General features: G+C 39.7%; 1 protein-coding gene and 1 pseudogene across 1 annotated transcript in view; both read left to right on the top strand.

Moving 5' to 3' along the window:
- Positions 1-19,676, top strand: part of SETDB2 (SET domain bifurcated histone lysine methyltransferase 2) — a 106,554-nt gene that overhangs the window by 64,062 nt on the left and 22,816 nt on the right. Inside the window, exon 20 of the mRNA XM_027848071.1 lies at positions 11,462-11,577. Coding sequence (XP_027703872.1) covers positions 11,462-11,577 — 116 coding nt within the window. The remainder of the gene's footprint in view (positions 1-11,461; positions 11,578-19,676) is intronic.
- On the top strand, positions 16,167-19,651 carry LOC114032827 (annotated as a pseudogene).

Raw genomic sequence — 19,676 nt, 5'->3', positions numbered from 1 at the left:
AAGATGGTCAGCTGTGAATGACTTAGCTATTCTCAGCAATTCAGTAATCCAAGACAGCTCTGAAGGTCTTAAGATGAAAAATGCTGTCCATCCCCAGAGAAAGAATTGATGGTGGCTGAAGACAAATTGAAACATACTTTTTAAACTTTATTTTTCTTGAGGGGTTTTTTTGGGGGGTCTATGTTTTCTTTCACAACATGACTTATGGAAATGTTTAGCATGACTACACATGTATAACATATATCAAAATATCTGCCTTCTCAATAAGGTAAGGGGTGGGGAGGGAGGAAGGGAAAGAATTTAAAACTCAAAGTTTTAAAAAACGAATGTTAAAAATTGTTTTCACATGTAACTGAGGAAAAATAAAAATACTAAAATAAATAAATTTTAAAAAGGCATTTTCTGGAAAAAGAAGAGAAATGACATTAATTTTGGGAAAATGTTGGATTGGGACAGTAGGACAGTTGAACAGTGACAGAAAGGAAATAATATGAAATAAATCTGAGAATATAGGTTGAAGCCACATAGAGGAGGGAATGGAGAGAGAAAAGAGGTCAGGTGGTTTTAAATGCCTGGCTGAAAAATGTATATTTTATGCAGTGAATCCCCCCATGTGCTCCATGATCTAGTGACAGTAACCTCCTTGCAGTTCTCAAACAGTATACTCCATCTCCTGACTGAGCATTTTCACTGGCTTTTCCCCCATGCTTTGGAATATTCTTTCTCCTCATCACCTCTTGGATTTCCTGTCTTCCTTCAAGTGTCATCTAAAATATCACCTTCTATAGGAAGCATTTACTAATACCCCTTCATTCTAGTGCCTTCCCTCTGTTGATTATTCCCAATTTATCCTGTATATAGTTGTTTGTATATTATCTCCCACATTGATCTGTGAACTCCTTGAAAGCAGTGATCATCTTGTGCATTTCTTTGTATGCCCAGTGCCAGAGCCAGGCACATAGTAGGCTCTTAGAAAATGTTTATTGACTGATAGGGAGACCAGTTAGGAGGCTGTTGGAATAATTCAGCTAATAGGCAGTACCCAAACCAGGATGCCCAAGGTAGACCCCAAGGTGGTAATTCAGCCTCAGGTTCCCTTAAAAACCTGAAGTCTTTTCCTTCTGTTCACTAGGAAAGTCTGTTATCTTTTCTTTATTTAAAAAGTTTACTTTGTATTTTTAATCAATAGTGTTTAGACCAGGGTGGTGGGTTTGTGAGTGGAGAGGAGACATATGTAAGAAGGGATTATTGACTGATTGATGAGCAAAATGAAAGCTCCTTGAGGGCAGCAAATATCTTGTGTTTTTGCATTTGTATCTCTAGTACCTGGTATAGGACCCACGACATAGTAGATAGTTCAAAAATGATTCTTGATCAAAAAAGAAGAAGAAAGTTAAAAATATAGGATGAGGCTAAGTTATAAAGAACTTTAAATACCAGAGTTCATATTTGATCCTAGAGGTAACAAGTAAGAGCTGAAGGACTTAGGGAAAATTTCATGAAGGACATGTTATCTGAACTGAGCCTTGAAGGAAAATGGGAAATGCTACCCAGATCTCCAGAGCTTTTTGGTGATTATTAGGCAAATGGCTTCACCTGTAGAGATGAATATTTGGAAAATGATAATTGCCCTAAGTTAGGATGAGGTCCCTCACCAAAGGAATCTAGCAGTGTACCAAGAAAAGTCATTGAAAGGCTAAGCCTCAAGGCATTAGCTTGTTGAGATGACCCTGATCTCCCACCACCCGCCTGAAAGGTGCCAGGCCTGAGGTCCCAGCAGTACTGAGGAGGCTTTTATCATTTCTAGGGTAAGGGTCTATGTTCGCCCTGAAAGAACACAACAATACCCCAGCCGAAGATCACAGCTGAAGCTAGAGGAGGTGGAAGCTAGCTTCCAGTGAAATCCATCCTACAGGGCTACAGGAGGGAAGGCCACATGGAACTGGCAGGGCCAAAGCATGAATGAAGTAGCCACCACAATGATCAGGGCTGAGATTGGGAAAGATGCTTTTGGGACCGATGCTGGGTGATGGTGTCAGAGGGATGGTCTAGAAGTGGCATCTCTACTCATAATGTCACAGCAAAATGTGGGTCCTTGTTACCTTTCACTTGTCTCCCTTCTTTCCAGTCTCCAGTTTCTCCTTTTTTCTTCTCTTCTCCTACCTTTCCTTTTCTCTCCCATACCCTCTCCTGTCTCCCTCCCTTTCCTTTTTCTCTCTAGTCCCTCCTCAACTCACTTTCCCTTTACTATAGACCCCAAGGCGGAAATTCTGTGTCTCTTTTCCCCTGGGAAAGCCCCAGGTTGCCTTAATAAACCTGAAGTCTTTTTCTTCTGTTCATTAGGAAAGCCTGTTAACTTTTATTTGTTTAAAAAGCTTTGTCTTTATAGACACTGCTAACCACTGGAAAAAATTTTTAAAGAACTATAGATCCTTATGTTACAACTTCCCAGAACAAAACATGTTTATACAAGGAAACTCACCAAGGTAATGAGTCACTGGCAGGAGGGTAGGGGATGAAGGGTGGTGGGACAGAGCAAGAGTGAGGGAGGCTGGGAAATAAAGGTGGCTGAACCACCCTGGTCCCTTTGCCACTCTCCTACTGCTATACAAATATACTGTCAGTACATCTAGGATAAATTTAAGTTAGTTTAAGGAGGGAGGAAAGGGCAGCAGCAGCTGCAGGGTCAGAGAAAGCTTCATGTAAAAGGTGATCTGTATCTTGAAGGAAGTAAGGGTTTCAGTGAGGTGAGGCAAGGTGAGGTAAGGAAGGAGAGCATGTCTGAAAGCTGGTGGAAAGCAGGGAGATGGGAGGAGATTGGAGATGGATTTCCACGAGTGAGGGACAGCGAGGACAGTTTGGCTACATCCTAGAGTGCAGGAAGGAGAGTAATGTATGATGAGACTGGAAAGGTAGGTTGGGCAGGGTTGTGAAGGGCTTTAAAAACAAAACAGTACTATATATATATGTGTGTGTATATATATATATTAAAGTTAAATTGTTTCAGTTAACCAAAATTACCTTTTTCTCCTTCCCACCTCTCTACCCTTTTCTCCCACTGCCAAATGAAAAACAAAGTAAAGCGTATGGAGCAAATATATATAGTTTGGTGAAACAAATTCCTACATTGGCCATGTCCAAAAAAACTGTCAGTCTCATTCTGGATAGCTCTCTGGTATGTGGCAATGTGTGCCATGTTTTATTGTCAGTCATCTGGGCTGGAGCTGTATTACTCTGTGGATCAGAGTTCTAAAGTTTCTCTAAGCTGTTACTCTTTGTAATGACATCGTTGTATAAACTGATCTTCGGCTTCTGGTCACTGCGCTTGGCAGCGGTTCATACAGATTTTCCTGAAAAGTGTTCCTTTTTTTCGTTCTTACAGCACATTTGAGCTGTCTGAGGCATTCATGAAGGACTCGCACCTCTGGCGTGAGGGCTTGCCAAGCCCTTTGCAGGGCTTCTAACCCACCTTTGGTGTCTACCTTTTACTCAACTTTCAATTATGGTTCCAAGAAGCTGTAGCATGCACAACAGCCACATCCTAGTAAAACCATCTCACAGCAGATGGGCTAAACCAAGTTGAGGGTAACATATCAGTGAATTAGGGGGCACATGAAGTATGTGAAGACTTCTCCTGGGGAAAGAGCAGATAAGAACAATTTGTTGCAACGGCCATAAAGGTGGCTGAAGCAGATGCTTAGATTGGATTGCTTAGAGCTTGGTCAGACATTGAAGGCATCAGGGTCGTCCATTGCATCCTGGGCCATAGCCAGTTGTCCTGGCTATTGTCTTGCCACTGGACTTCAATGACTGGAAGAGAGAGTGAGGCTGACGACTTTGTACAGCTCTGCCTCACTTAAATCCAATTCATGCACAAGTGAAGACATCAACCATAATCTGCTATTTTAACCCAACATCATGATGCTATTGGTCCTCTTTGAAAATGAAGGACAAACAATAACAGCACAATAGTATTCCATCATAACTTCTTTTTATTGTTATTCAGTTGTTTTTCTCTTCATGACGCCATTTGGGGATTTCTTGGGAAAGATACTGGAGTGATTTGCCATTTCCTTCTCCAGCTCATTTCACAGATGAGGAAACTGAGGAAACTGAGGAAACGTACTTGCCCAGGGTCACACAGCTATTAAGTGGAAACTGAATAGAGGTGAATATTGAAAGACAGTGAGGAGTCAAGGGTAACAACAAGATTGTAAACCTAGGGGACTGCTAGGATGGTATTGCCTTAATCAGAAATAGGGAGATTCAGAAGTGGAATGGATTTGGGGGTTAAGATAAAGAGTTATGTTAATGAGGATACAAGTACAAAGAATGAAATGATCCCTACTCACCAGGCAGGAAGCCATGAGCTTACATTCTAATGGTCAAGGGAAGCAAATATAAAAATAGAGAGAGCATAAATACAAAGTTTAAAGATTAATAAATATGAATTTAAAACAACAATATAAATTAATGATAATAATTAATAATAAAAGAATAAATCATATAAAAATAAATACAACCATATACAAGGTGGTTAAATACAAAATTATTCAGGAGGGAGGGTGCTGGCAGTCGGGAGAACCAGGAAAGACATTATGCCAAAGATGGTACCTGAGTTGCTTCTTTAAAAAAGAGGACTCTTGGGGCAGCTAGGTAGTGCAGTGGATAGAGCCCAGCCCTGGACTCAGGAGGACCTGAGTTCAAATCCAGCCTCAGACATATAACACTTACTAGCTGTGGGACTCTGGGCAAGTCACTTAACCCAAATTGCCTTGCCAAAAAAAAAAAGAGGACTCTAGGGAGAGACAAGGAGGGAGTATGTTCTAAGCATGAGGGTCAGTGCAGAGGAATGGAGATGGTAGATGGAGTATCTGATATAGGGAACAGAGACATCAGTTTGGCTGGATTTTGAGTATAAGAGAGGGAATAATGTTCAACGAGGACAGAAAGATAGGTCGAGGCTAGATTGTGCAGAGCTTTAAAAACTAAAAAGTTTATATTTTATTCTAGAGGTAATAGGATGTTGGTTGAATAGGGAAGTTACATGATCAGATTTGCATTTGAGGAAAATTGTGTTAGTAGCAGTGTGCAGGAAGGTCTGCAGTGCCGGGAGATTTTGGGCAGGGAGGCTAGTAAGAAGGCTGTTGTAATAGTCCAAATGAATAGTGAATTGGGCCTGATTTAAAGTGGTAGTTGTGTAAGCAGAGAGAAGGAGATGCACAGGAAGAATATTGTGAAGGTAGAATCAGCAAGATTTGTCAACTGATTGGCTCTGTGGGGTGAGGGAAATGAGGAATCTAGGATAACGCCAAGATTGTGCACCTGAGAAACTGGAAAGATGGCGGTGCCTTTGTCAAAAATAGGGAAGTTTGAAAGAGAGGAAGGCATGGGGAAGGATAATGAATTCAGTTTTAGATATGTCTCCAATACATCCAGTTTGAAATGTCCAGTAGACAATCGGAGATGCAAGACTGAGGCTTCAGGGAGAGACTGGAGCTGCATATATGGATCAGGGAGTCACCTGCTTAGAGATGATAGAGTTAAACCCACAGGCACTGATCAGAGAACGTAGAGGGAGAAAAGAAGAGGGCCCAAGACGAAGCCTGAGGTTATAATGTGGATGATGAGCCAGCAAAGAAGACTGAGAAAGATTGGTCCGACAGGTACCATCACAAAGTGGTGTCATGAAAACTCAGAGAGCAGTAGAGGGTGGTCAGGTGTCAAAAGCAACAGGTAAGTCAAGAAAGGTGAGGCCTGAGAAAAGTCTATAGATTTGGCGATCGAGAAATCCCTGGTAACTTGGGAGGAAGCGGTTTCAGTTATGTGATGGTATCAAAAACCAGATTGTGAAGGGTTTGGGAGTGAATGGAAAGGAACTGGAAAATGAGAAAAAACACCTATTTAAAGGAATTCGGCTAAGAATGGGAGGAGAGATATGGAATTATATCTTGAGGAGATTGTAGGGCATAGTGAAAACTTTTTTAAGGATGGGGAAGATTTGAATATATTTGAAAGCAGAAGGGATGAAGCCAGTTGATTGGGAGATGTCAAAGATTTGATGAAGAGAGAGATGATTAAGAATTCGGTTGGTTGGAGACGCTGCAAGGGGAGATCATGGGCATATGTAGAAAGGTTGTCTTTGGCAAGGAGAAGAGCCACCTCTTTATCAGAAATGTGTAGACAAAGAATGAGAGATTGATATCAAGGGGTTTTGAGATGAAGAGAATGGAAAAAAAGGGAGTTCATGGAGAGCAGTCTCTATTTTCTCAGTAAAAGTATAAGGTACTGTGCCTTGGTTAAGGGACATTTTGGTTTCTGAAAGGGTGTAGAAAAGCAAAACATTTATTAATGCATAAGTTATGTCAAGCACTGTACAAAGCAGAAAAAAAAACATTTGTACGTGGAACACAGATAAAATATGCTTGAGAAGAAATACAGCCCATCAGATAAAAGTACTTGAGGTGAAGACACAATGTTCAGAGAGGACTGGAAAAAGAACAGTATTTCAGAGGCAAAAGCCCTAATTCAAGGCAAAGATGCCATGGTCCATCAGCTCATTTAAATATGCCCGTTTTCAGGGTTTTGAAGAAGATCGCTGAGAAATTCTAGATTGAAGAACTGTCTGGGGACTATGGGAGAATTATTTGTTGATTGTATGATGCCTCATAGAACTGTGGGCTTTGGGGTTTTTCAACTGGAATAAGAGATAGGTCACTACTAAGGTGAGAAGGCAAAGGTCAGAAGGACAAGAAGACATAGCTTCTACCCGAAGAGGAAATTTCATAGCACTGACTACCCCTTGCTGCCTCAGAGAAGCCGAATGAATGAGAGGATGAAGAAGGCAGCTGCTTAAGTAGGGAATTTCTGAGAGAGTGGATTGAATGAAGCCTTGGAATTCTTTTTGGAAGAAGCTGAATCCTCTTACTGTTTGATATCAAGTCAAATGGAGTCAATAGTCATTTATTAAACACCTGTTTATACCAGCCACGGTACTTTAGCACCCTCTAGTATTTGAGAGCTGGTGGAAGGAAGACAGAAAAACCCTTCAAGTGCTCTGGGAGTTGATTGGAGGAAAGCTGGAGCTGGCCTGGGATTATCACTCTGTAGTGCCTGCCATCTATAGCCTGAGCCCTGGGAAACCTATTCCGGGTACTAACTGCGTTGCTTTGTACTCCTCTGTCAGACTTGATAGGGAAAAACTCCTCAGAACTCCAGAGAGATGAACTGAGGATCTCTGTGCTTCTTAAGCTTGAGGGTGCTACTTGTCATGGAAACAGCTAAAAATTGCTTCAGCCCTCAGCCAAAGACCCAGACTTGGAAGCAACAGACTCCAGGATTAGGGCTGCTGTTTCACTGAAAGAGTGTAATACTATTGCTTTACTAAAAGAGCTTAATATCGCTTGGAAGGTGGGGGTAAGAGAAGGGAACAAGCATTTATTAACTGTGTACTATCTCTGTGTTGAGCCATTTGACCCTCACAAGAACTCTGGGAGGTAGGTGCTCCTATTATCTCCATTTTATGATTGAGGAAAGTGAGGCAGATAGGATTAAATGACTTACCCGGGGTTACTCAGCTAGTGAGTATCTGAGGGCAGATTTTCAGGTCTAACTGATTCTAGGCCCTGGGCTCTGTCCATTGAACCAGGTACCTCTGAGTAGCAGAGAAGTAAAAGACAGCAAGAAAATAGAGAGGCTCAAGAGTAGGTAAGAAACAGTGTAGTGTCCTGGAAGAAACCACCAATATCTGGATCTGCAATCCAGAGTCTTGACTTGCCCAGGCATGTGAGTTTCACTTCTCATGTGCCTGATGGCTATGTTTCTGTGAATGTGTGTCTCCTGTCGCCTATAGACAATATGTGAGAGTATGAGCCAGACTTAAGGGTGGATTCATACTTGGATTATTCCTGCTTTTGCTAGCTACACGAGTAAAAGACTGTTTTGTTATGTTTATTATTGCTTTGGCCTTCTCGTTCAGTAAATGTTTCATGTTTAAGAGTTTATTGTGACTTTTTTGTTTAAATGGGAAACACACTGGTGGGGACTAAGGACTTTCGGTGGTGAGTAGCAGTTAATGTATCATCCCCACAACAGATTTTCCCTTAGGAACCTTAAGAGTGAGTTGTTGCTTTGTGGTCATTTCCCTGGGGAACCACTCTGACCAGCCAGTGTGAGTGCAGGATACCACCCACTTCAGGAAGAAAGAGAGCCTAGGGAAAATTGGGAAGATTGGTGTCATGCCTGTGCTATGTTTATATATGAATACGTTTCTTCTCCAATGTAGAAAGTATGCTTCCTGAGCCAGTGAATGTTTCTCTTTTTTGTCTTTGTATCTCCAGCATCAAGGGCAGTGCCTGGCATGTAGTGGATAAGTGCTTGTTGTTGTCTTGATTGATTTATTCTTATTTCAATAGTCCTTGGATGGAAGGTAGTTAGGAAGCGTCCTGTCATTGGAAGCCTTCAGACTTATTAGGGATAGTGTAGAAAAAAATTCATGCATCAGGTAGGTTTGGGACTAGATCAAGGGTGGGGAACCTGCAGCCTGGAGGCCACATAGGGCCCTCTAAGTCCTGAAGTGAGTCCCTTTGACTGAATCCAAGCTGCATAATAATAATAAAGTGGATTGTGTGATATTGTGATATTGATTTGGGAATTAATCTTGTACTCACTGCCCTGTAGCATTTTTTGCATCATTAAACTTTGGTATAGTATACTTAACTTTCCAGTCATTTAATTTCCTTGAGGGCAGGAACCATGCCTTCTTAGACACTCTCACACTTTCCAAAGACAGCACAGACCATTCCACACAGAACTCATTTGTTCATTGTATGTGTCCCTAGGACCTACCCCAAAAACTGAGGTTCAGAGAACTTAGTTAACTTGCTTAATTAATTTTGCAGCACATTACACAGTAGGCATTTAATGAACGTGTGCTTATTGATGTACTGTTGACATTAGCTGACTGAAATGAATGAAAAATAGAATGTAAACTGTAGTCGAATGTAAGTTTTTTGAGAGCAAAGACTTTTTTTGGTGTGTGTTTGATTGAATTGGGGCGTATTTATTATTGAAAGCTTTATCACTAAGATTTTTTTGCTTCCTACAAATTATTCCCACTAGGACTTAAATAGTCTAAAAAAGTAGATTTGATTTTATTTTTTAAAGCAAAGCTCAGGACAATGAAATAAATAATACTTCCAAATGTATCTTTTGGAATTATGGGACAAGATTGCTATAATTTAGAAAAACAGTCAAGTTTTTTAGTTTCAAAAAGGATTTTTAGGCAATAGCTACTAACAAAATGACCTAAACTAGGGGTGGGGAACCTGTGGTCTCGAGGACACACGTGGCCCTCTAGGTCCTCAAATGTGGCCCCACTCCTGCCCTAAACCATCTCTTTTCATAAGTTTAAAGACTTTATAATTGCATGGTAAAAGAAACTTGTTTCAAAAACCAAAACAACTTTGAATATTAAAATCCCAAACTATTCTGTAGTATGAACAACATTCCTCTGGGTTAATGGACAATGATGGAATATTTTAAAGGTCATACCTTAAAGAACATACCTTTACTTAATACAGATGTCCACAGGCCCAGTTAATGATAAGGGAAAAGTCTTTGTAACTTGAGAAGTTTATTTTGTCTTAACACAGTAACCTTAGGATATTCAGAGCTTCTGTCTCTTTTTTTATCCTTCCTTTCCTTTTTGTCTGATCTCTCTCTCTCCTCCTCTTCATTTCCATTCTCTTACATTTTTTTCCTCCTCTTATCCTTTACTCCCTCTATTTAATTCTTTTTTTACTTATCATCATATAGCATTAAAATATTTATTAAATGAAATTTTATTCTTTTTTAAAAATTTATTTTATTTTTAATTTCTGGAATAAAACAAGCATTTCCATAACATAGTACAATAAAAAAAGATGATTGCACATGAAACTACAAATCTACTATGCACAACTTGCTATTCCTTTCAAATATACAACAAAATTGTCATGTAAATGTGTTTTTTTTCCTTTTTTCCCTTTCACCTCAAACCTCCCCCCCTCCCCGGCCTAGAGATGGCTACCAGTAGACAAAATGGTTTACATATATACCTATATGTATATGTGTAAAATTATTCTATACATACTTCTATTTATCTAGTTCTTTCTCTGGATGCAGATAGCATCTTTCTTTACATGTCCTTTATAGTTAATTTGGGTATTTGTAATTGTCAAAATAACTTATTTGCTCAAAGTTGTTCTTAAAACAATATTGCTGTTACTGTGTACAATGTTCTCTTGGTTCTGCTCATTTTGTTCTTTGTTATTTTGTGCAAGTCTTTCCATGTTTTTCTAAGATCATCTTTCAGCACAGAAGTATTCCATCACAATCATATACCACAACTTGTTCAACCATTGCCCAATTGATGGGCATCAATGAAATTTTATTCTTAATTTTTTTAAAGTGGGGGTGTTGAGGTCTGAGAGATTGACACCCTTCAAAGACCGAAGTACAAGACGGGGTCGTCTGGAATGAATTCACAAACTCAAGCAATCTTTAAGTCAAGTTGCAAAAAGTTTATTATTATGCTTTTCAGCGGGCAAGGATTCTTAAGGAACCTGCAAGAGACTGAGGATGGAGCTGGGGTTTATATGGAAAAGGGCATGGGAAAGCAATGCCAGGGACACTGATGAGGTAATCTAAAGGTCCAGGTGTCTTTGGGAGCTATGGATGAGAAAGTACAGGTAGTATACCAGACAGGGAGGGAGATGACAGAGGTATGGATCTTTGGAGTCTGGCAGGAGGAAGAGTCCTTGGGCCAGCCAAGGACAAAACTCCTTGGGCTGGGCAAGGCACCCCCCTCTCTCTGTCTTGATGAGATAATGCGCTGCAACAAGGGAAAGCTTTCTCACAAGACAGGAGCCTACTAAGGAATTGGGAGGCTTCTAGAGACATGATCTGAGGGCTGGGGCCTGAGCAGCCCAGCACTCTCTCACCCAGCTTTGTGTAGCTGCACCAGGGAGAGAGATAAGGGCTGTGCTGGGTCCCATGCACGAGTAATTGCTAGGCACAGTGTCCTTGGGCTGGGGAGTGATTGTCAGAGACAGTGTTTCTGAGGCTAGGGAGAAATTGGGGTCCAAGTACAAGCACAAGCACCCAAGCACCCCATCAGGGGTGCACTGAACAGTTTCTACTTTTCACACATTTAAAAAACCTAAATTATTTACCCAGTTTATTTTCTCCCCTGTAGGGTAAGAATCCTCGATTAAAATACAGAGGTATTTTGGCAAAAGGGATGGTTTAATTTGGGAAAGGAGAAGGAATGATAATGATATAATTACAAAAAAAAATTTTAAAGAAAGAAAATAAAGTAATTACCCACCTCTTGCTTAATTGGATTTCTATTCTTATAGTAAGCAGTTAATAAATGCTGGTTGGCTGACTTAACTTTCCTGACTAATCATGTTAATTACAGGTATCTTCCAAGAAAGGATGGTAAAAATAACTTGTGATCTGTGTCCTCAAGATGATGAACGTGGTATACTATATGTCTCACAAGATTTGGAATTAGTAGCACACCAAAATTGTTTGGTAAGTTATCTGAATGAGTATTAATTTTTTTGAGGGGGGAGGAAAGTTAAATGTCACTCTAGGTGCTGAGGAAATACTTCAGATGCTTTGTCCCAAGTAATATTCTGCATTCTCTTTTTAAAAAAATATAAACTCAACCATCTGAAAAAATACCAGAAATACTTTTAAAAACTAAACTAGGGAATAAGATACAAAATAAAACCATAGAACTTGGACTATTTACATATTGATCATCAGTAATTAGGGCAGCTAGGTGGTGCAGTGGATAAGAGTGCTAAGCCTGGAGTTAGGAAGACTCTTCTTCCAGAGTTCAAATCTGGCCTCAGACACTTAATAACTCTGTGACCCTGGGCAAGTCACTTAACCCTGTTTACCTCAGTTTCCTCATCTGTAAAATGAGCCGAAGGAAATGGCAAACCACTTCAGTATCTCTGTCAAGAAAACCCCAAATGGGGTCACAAAGAGTCAGACATGACTGAAAAACGACTAAACAAACAAACAAACAAAAAACCAAGTAATTAATTACTTCAATGGATCCATGATGTCGTTGCTAGGGTTACTCCCTGCAATGGTGCCAATTACAACCTACCCACTCCTCATCCTGTAGAACTCACATTCATGCCCTCCTAATAATTCTTTGTAGGGGCTTGAGTCAGTGTCCTGGAATCTTTCTCCTAGATCCTTTAATATTCTATGATTACTGGTGTAACATTTGAGCTTTCTGTCTCTTTTTTCTCCTTCTTGATATGTGACTGACTCACCTCCTTTGCCAATCCTACATCTCCAGCATGAAACCTTTTATGGAACTTCTTAAGAAGAGGTCATAGTTGGCAGCATACTGCTACTTACCTACTTGTGCCTATCAGACATCTTTCCATTGCCTTAATTCTTCACAGATTATAATGTTTCTTAATAGATTTTGATATGAGAAAAAATAGAAACTTTAATAAACTTATTTTAAAAACTGGTTTACCAGTGGCACAGTGGACAGAGTACTGGGCCTGAAGTCAGGAAGACTGTAGTTCTAATTTGGACTCAGACATTTTCTAGCTGTGTGACTCTTGACAAGTCATTTAACCTCTGGTTGCCTCAGTTTCTTCAGTTGCAAAATGGGAATAACAACACACCTACTTATAGGGTTATTGTGAAGATCAAATAAGATGATATTTGTAAAAAAAAAAAATTCTTAGCACAGCGGCAGCTAAGTGGTGCAGTGGATAGAGCTCTGGCCTTGGAGTCAGGAGGACTTGAGTTCAAATTCGGCCTCAGACACTTAACACTTACTAACTGTGTGATCCTGGGCAAGTCACTTAACCCTGGTTGCCTCACCAAAAAGCAAAAAAAAAAAAAAAAATTGCCTAGCACATAGTTGGCACTGTATAAATGCTTATTCCCTTCCATTCCCCTTCCTCCCGATAATTTCTTTGACACACTTACAAAATTTTGCTGCTGTTACTGTTTTTTAATGTAGTCATGGTCAGCCTGAAAATTGTTCTAATTCTGCTTTCTTTACTTTGTATTATTTCATCCAAGGTTTTCTATACCTGTTTCCTCTTTGTCATATTTTATAATACAATAATTATTAATTACACAGAGTATTTAACAACTCCCCAATCATTGGACATCATGGTTGTTTCCAGTTTTTCGCTATTTCAGATAAAACAACTGATTATTTTTTGTATGGATAGATCTTTTGGTGCTTTTAACAACATCCTTAGAACATGATTCTTGAAGTAGTTTTGCCGATCCGATTATCAGGTGGTATTGAGGAAAGAGAACTGGATCTGGAATCAAAAGTCCTAGGCTCACATCCCAGTTCTTCAACTCATTAATTAGCTGACTTTGGACAAATCATTTAACCTTTTAGGGTCTTATTTTCTCTTCTGTAAAATGAAGGTTTTGACAAGATTATAGGAAAAGGCCCTTTCAATTCTATAAAAATCTTTTTGATCCTATGTTTTCCAAAAAAACTACCAATTTTTAATTCTACCAATAATATGAAATAATACCTCAAAGTTATAATAATAATAACCATAATAACTAACATTTATAAAGTGCTTTAAGGTTCCAAAGTGCCTCAGCTTCCTTATCTGTAAAATGGGGAAAATAATACCTAATAACAACCCACAGAATTCTTATATCAAATGAGATAATGTATATAAAGCACTTTACATACCTTAAAGTACTATATAAATGTCAGGTACTATTACTTTAACACTTTATTTCATTGGTCCCTCACAATGATCTTATGAGGTAGGGGCTATTAATTTTCCAATTTTGCAGATGAAGAAACTGTTTATAATTTATGTTGGCTCTTTATAGAGTCTGGATATTAGATTTTTCCCATGATATACCTACCAGAAAGATTTTCCAACTATTCATTTTCTTTTTATTTTCAATACTTTTATTTCTAGCGTGCAAAATCTATTTGTGTTTGTGTAATTAAATCCATTAATTTTGTCTCCTCTTTTTTCCATTTGCTTAATCAATAAGCGTATTTCTTATTTATAATTAAAATTAATTCCCTTTTCTCAGTCAATTAGTCAGTAAGCATTTATTAATGAAGAGAAGAGAGCTTGTAGGAATAATATTACTTTAATGTAGATTAAGCAAAAATTACTAAAGAGACAAAGTATTTTCTTTGCAGAGAAAGAACAACAACAAAACCCTAATTCAGAAAAAAAAGGAGAGAAATGAAGGAAAATATAAATCTAATTCTCATAACTTTAAATGTGAAGAGATAAAACAACCCATAAAATGGGAGAGGGTGAGAGATGGTATAAGAAAACTGACATGACAAATTTTAGCCTGACATTTCAAGTTAAATCTGTGTACGTATTTTTGTAGGAGATATGTTTTCTGTAAATACGTTGGATTTTTTTTCAAATCCATTATGTAACCCTTTCTCCTTATGTTGATAATCAATAATTATCTATCACAACTATAAAATTTCACTCATTTAACCATTTGTTAAATTGTTAATATTATCAGAAGAAAGTAAAGGACTTTATTTTATTTCTATTATTAAATCAAAATCAAACACTAAACAGAGTAACTATGTTTTATGCTAATAGATATTTCTAAAATTAGATGTCCCAGCCCTCCTTGTCAAAGATAATAACTTTGTTACGATCAACTCTCTTTCTCTTGCCTTTTGTTTTCCCTTTAAAAAAATTAGCAACATCCTTTTCTTTCCAAACTTAACTCTCAGTAATTTAGCCAACACTACATTGTATTTTTGTTTATTCATAGTTGAGTGGGATTGGTGAAGACCCCTCATAAAATTTAAACTTAAATGAGTAAAATAAGGTAAAGACCCCTAATAATAATATATATGTATATGTGTTTCAGGTCAGGAAGCTTGTAAATAGCCTGGATAAATATGTTCAAATTATTGCAAAAATAATCACCACCACAAATTATTCCAGGATCTGAAATGAACAAAAACAGGATGTACTAAGAGGATACTTGAAGGAGTGAGAGGCAGGTGCAACCTATGTAACAATTCTGTAATTTCCACTGCTGTTGCTGGGGCTAAGAGGTAGGGGCTAGGGAGGAGTTGTGGTTAGAACCTATAAAAATGTTTGTTTGGCTGATACCAGCTGCGGTCTTGTATCGAACTGCCTTTGGGTGTGAGTCACCCTTTCTCAAGATCAAAATAAAATCTTTTTCTACTTTCTACCTGGAGAAACCTCTAAATTAATTTGGGTAAGGGTCATCGCTGTCCCACACAGCTTTCTGGTGCATTGGCTGGGAAAATTTCCCGCCTGGAGGGGGTGGTTCTCACTAAGATCCTTGGGCAGGTACCCACCAGAGATTTCTCCACTGGTCCTTGGATCTCAGTGGGGGAACTTACTCTGGCTGGGTAAAGGATCCTGAAGAGAGGAACTTGGAGAAAGTAGAAACGAAAGTAAAAGGAGCTCCAACTGTGCTAGCGAAGACCACTGAATAAAGGAGACTGAATTTTGGGTCACAGAAATTGTGCACACAACCCAGGTAAGCAAGGTCCAGTGAGTCCTCTGGGCAAGATGACAAGATGGTGAGCCCCGGGTGACCTGTTAGGGGAGAGGGGGAGGTCTAAGCGGTTCGAGTACGTAAGACTCCCGCTCCCTGGAAATTTTGGTGAGACCGAGTGAGTCCTTAGAAAGGGGACAAGAACTCGTGAACCATGGGAAAGGAACAGTCTTAAGGTAGCTAGCACGAAAAGCCTTCCCAATATCCCAGAGGATAGTCCTCTAGGGAGCAGACTTAAAAATGGGGATGAATCATCCATATATAAGGGAAAAGATAAAAAGAAGATGCTTAAATACTGTTGTATTGTTTGGGGCGGCATCCTGCTGGGAGGAAACATATTCTAGCCAAAATAGGGATCCTCTGAGGACTGGGTATGCCAACAATTAAATTTACATGTCAATTCTAAAACTCCATTTAATTCGGAAGAAAGTGAATATGCAGCTTTATGGCTGCCAGTGGTGGGACAATTTGTACTGATAAAACAGGAGGAGGAGAAGCCGTAAAAGGGATTAGAAGAACAGAAGCCCCATCCTTGGGACCCCCTCCTTTCGTTATCCCCACCATATGCCCCTCCACCACCGGCTCTGCCCGTGGTTGCAGGGGGACTGGAATCTCCTTCTGCCCCACTCTCGCTTGCAGAGGAGGGAACCGATAGTAACCTGATTGATTTCAACCCATCCATTCCTCAAGGCCCTCTCAGGAGAGAGTTTAAGCAATCAGTTAGGGATCAGGAGAATTTTCCCCTCCCCTCCAAGACCAAGGTTGAATCCTTTCCCCTAAGAGAGGTCCCGATAGCACAGGGAGGACTGGGGTTTGTGAATGCCCCTTTGAGCACCTCAGAAGCGAGAGAGTTTAGAAAGGAGATGAAATCATTGTTAGAAGACCCTGTGGGTTTGGCAGAACAAGTGGATCAGTTTCTCGGCCCCAATACTTACACCTGGCCAGAGTTAATGTCAATCATAGGGATCCTTTTCACAGGGGAAGAACAAGGACAAAGAAGGGCTGCTGTGAGGGCTTGGGATGATGCTCACTCGATAGCACAAGGAGGACCTAGGGGAGAGCAGAAATTCCCCCTTCAGGACCCAGGATGGAATCATAACAACACAGCCCATAGGGAAAATGTGAAAGATTTGAGAACAGTGATTGTCCAGGGGATTGGAAATGCAGTCCCCCGGAGTCAGAATATGAATAAAGTGGCCGGGGTCAAGCAAGAAAAGGATGAGACCCCCTCCGCTTTTCTGACTAAACTTAAAGAGTGTATGAGGAAGTTTTCTGGGCTGGGGGAGCATGACCCCACTGCCCAGAACTTATTGAGGGTATACTTCGTTACCAATTCTTGGCCAGACATTAATAAAAAGTTAGAGAAACGGGATGGGTGGCAGACAAAGCCTCTAGACGAGTTATTAGAGATGGCTCAGAAGGTATATGTGGTTAGGGCATCAGAAGAGAAAAGAGAGGGATAAGAAAATCAATATTATGTTACTGTCTCTAAAACAACAAGGGGAACAAATTAAAATGATGCTTCAGACCATGCAGATGATAGCTAGGTCGGTGATGAAACCACAGTTAAAATTATCAAATTTTTATGGCAGAGGAAGAGGAAGGGGGTTTAGATCCCCTGGGGAGAGAATGGAGCGGGGCTGGCTACTCTCCTGCTATGTGCAGGACTGCCCTGAGTGTGTGGTGTCGCTGCCCCTGGACATGCAGCGGAATGTGTCCGGACTGCGAGAGATAGACACCAAGTACCAAGAAGCCTTAAAGGAAATTGATGATGCCTGTGAAAAATGTAAGAAGGAAAATGATCCACATCAGAAGAAATGTCTTCAGCAGAATCTTCAGAGAGCATTAATCAACAGCCAGGAACTGGGTGATGAGAAAATTCAGATTGTCACACAAATGCTTGAGGTGGTAGAGAACTGAGTAAGGCAAATGGAGTTGCATTCACAATGTTTTCAAAATTCTTCAGAAAGTGAGAGGCCTTCAGGTAAGACAAAGATGGATTCCAGCCAACCAGAAAGGTCTTCAAGAAGAACCTGCCGACAGCGGACCAGGGAAAGCCGTGATCTCTGCCACATAGCAAATGGGATTGAAGACTGTGATGATCAACCACCTAAAGAGAAGAAATACAAAACTTCCAAGAAAAAGAAACATTCAGAGGCCAAGCAGGAAAGGGAAGCTTCACCTGCTGAGTTTGCAATAGATCCAATGAACCTACACACTACTTATGTAACCAGGTGTCTTACGGGGAAATGACGGGATGTGACAATGAACAGTGTCCAATTGAGTGGTTTCATTTTTCATGTATTTCACTTACTTATGAACCAAAGGGAAAATGGTATTGCCCAAAGTGCAGAGGAGATAATGAGAAAACAATGGACAGAAGTACTGAAAAAAAAAAAACAAAAAAAATAGATCGAGGTAGTAAAGGCCACCCACATTTTAAGAGATTATTTGTCTTTTATATAATTCATTTACTTTACAGAAAATGTTTTAGGATAAATGCATAAGGCTGTGCAATAATTTTTAATCATTAGTATTAATGGAGTATTAAAAGTTGTCGTACTTTGTGGTTTACTTTTCTGCACTGAATAACCAAATGTTTTAAAGAATTAGGAACAGTGGGGATGTGGTGTGAACAAGTTGCTTTTATTTTTCTCCACAAACTATACATATCTCATTGTCACTTAAAATGGAAATGTTGTTAGTGGGTAAACGCTAAAGGGTTACTAGCATTTAATTCTTCTCTACACTTTAAAAGTTTTTAGACTCTTCAGCTGATGTGAACTCTATTTTACCTCTGTGGTACATTGAACCTTATCTCTAGTCTCATGAAGACTCATTTAAAGAGCTAGAGAGGAAAGTTAATTTAGGGTTCCATGTGGAATAATGTACTCTTAGCAGAGTACCTTGCTGTTGCATTTTTCTTAGCAGCATTTTGATACACTGCAGTAATCCATTTGTAAATGACTCCTTTTCACAAAAACAGCTATTAATCTGCCTGTGTTTTAAAATTTAAACAGTTCTCCTAAATAAACTTGGGCACTACAGAGTAGTTGGTATACCAAAAATATTACTGTTAGGTTAGAGCGGCAAAATTTAAGCTCATGTAGCAGTATGGGTTTACATTGTTTTTGGGCATTCTTAAAGGTGGATTGTATTTCCTGATACTGAAAACAATAACAACAACAACAAAAACTCCAACTCTGAATTTCTGTATGATCTACTGGGGTGCTTGGGCACAGTTCTAATCAATTGGAAAGCAATATAGTAGTCCTTAATATCTGTATATCAAACAGTTGTTTTAAATAGTTTTGCTGTCATTTAAACAATTTGCTTTCATTTAAACAATTTCCAAAGATACTCTACTTATTGCTGGGGTGAAGGGAGACACCTTTACTGTTCCCCTTACTGAAATTATTGAATTTGAATGTGAAGGAATAGTAGCCCTTGGGAGGCTTCTTTTGATACCGGGGGCAGGGATCAATTTGCTAGGCAGGGATCTGATTACCAAACTCTCAATTCAGTTAATACCTCAAGGAACCGAAATTATCCCTACAAAAAGGATGCTAGTGTTAAGAGAAGGGGAGGAAGAAGAAATCGACTCCAAGGTCTGGGCACAATCCCATAATTGGGGGCGGGTAAAGATCTCCGAATTAGAATCACATTGAGAGACCCGACAGTGACAGTCAGGGTCCGGCAGTATCCCATCCCTCTGGAAGGAAGGAGGGGTGTCCAGCCTGTTATTCAAGGCCTTATAAAGGATGGGCTGTTGGAACCTTGTATCTCCCCTTTTAACACCCCAATTCTACCAGTGAAAAAGAGGGATGGATCCTATAGACTAGTAAAAGACCTAAGGGAGATTAACAAGGTGGTCCTCTCCTCCCATCCAGTAGTACCCGATCCTTACACCATTATGGGAAGAATTCCTGAAGATAGTCGGTGGTTCAGTGTTACAGATTTAAAGGATGCATTCTGGGCTTGCCCATTAGGCCCTGAAAGTAGGGATATTTTTCGGCTTCGAATGGAAAGACCCAGAATCAGGAAGAAAGCAGCAGTATAGATGGTGTGTTTTGCCTCAGGGATAT

The sequence above is a fragment of the Vombatus ursinus genome, unplaced genomic scaffold (assembly GCF_900497805.2).
Source record: "Vombatus ursinus unplaced genomic scaffold, bare-nosed wombat genome assembly UNPS02005659.1, whole genome shotgun sequence".
NCBI classification, from domain to species: Eukaryota; Metazoa; Chordata; class Mammalia; order Diprotodontia; family Vombatidae; genus Vombatus; species Vombatus ursinus.
The sequence above is the reverse complement of the archived record's forward strand: the minus strand, read 5'-3'. Positions and strand labels throughout refer to the sequence as shown.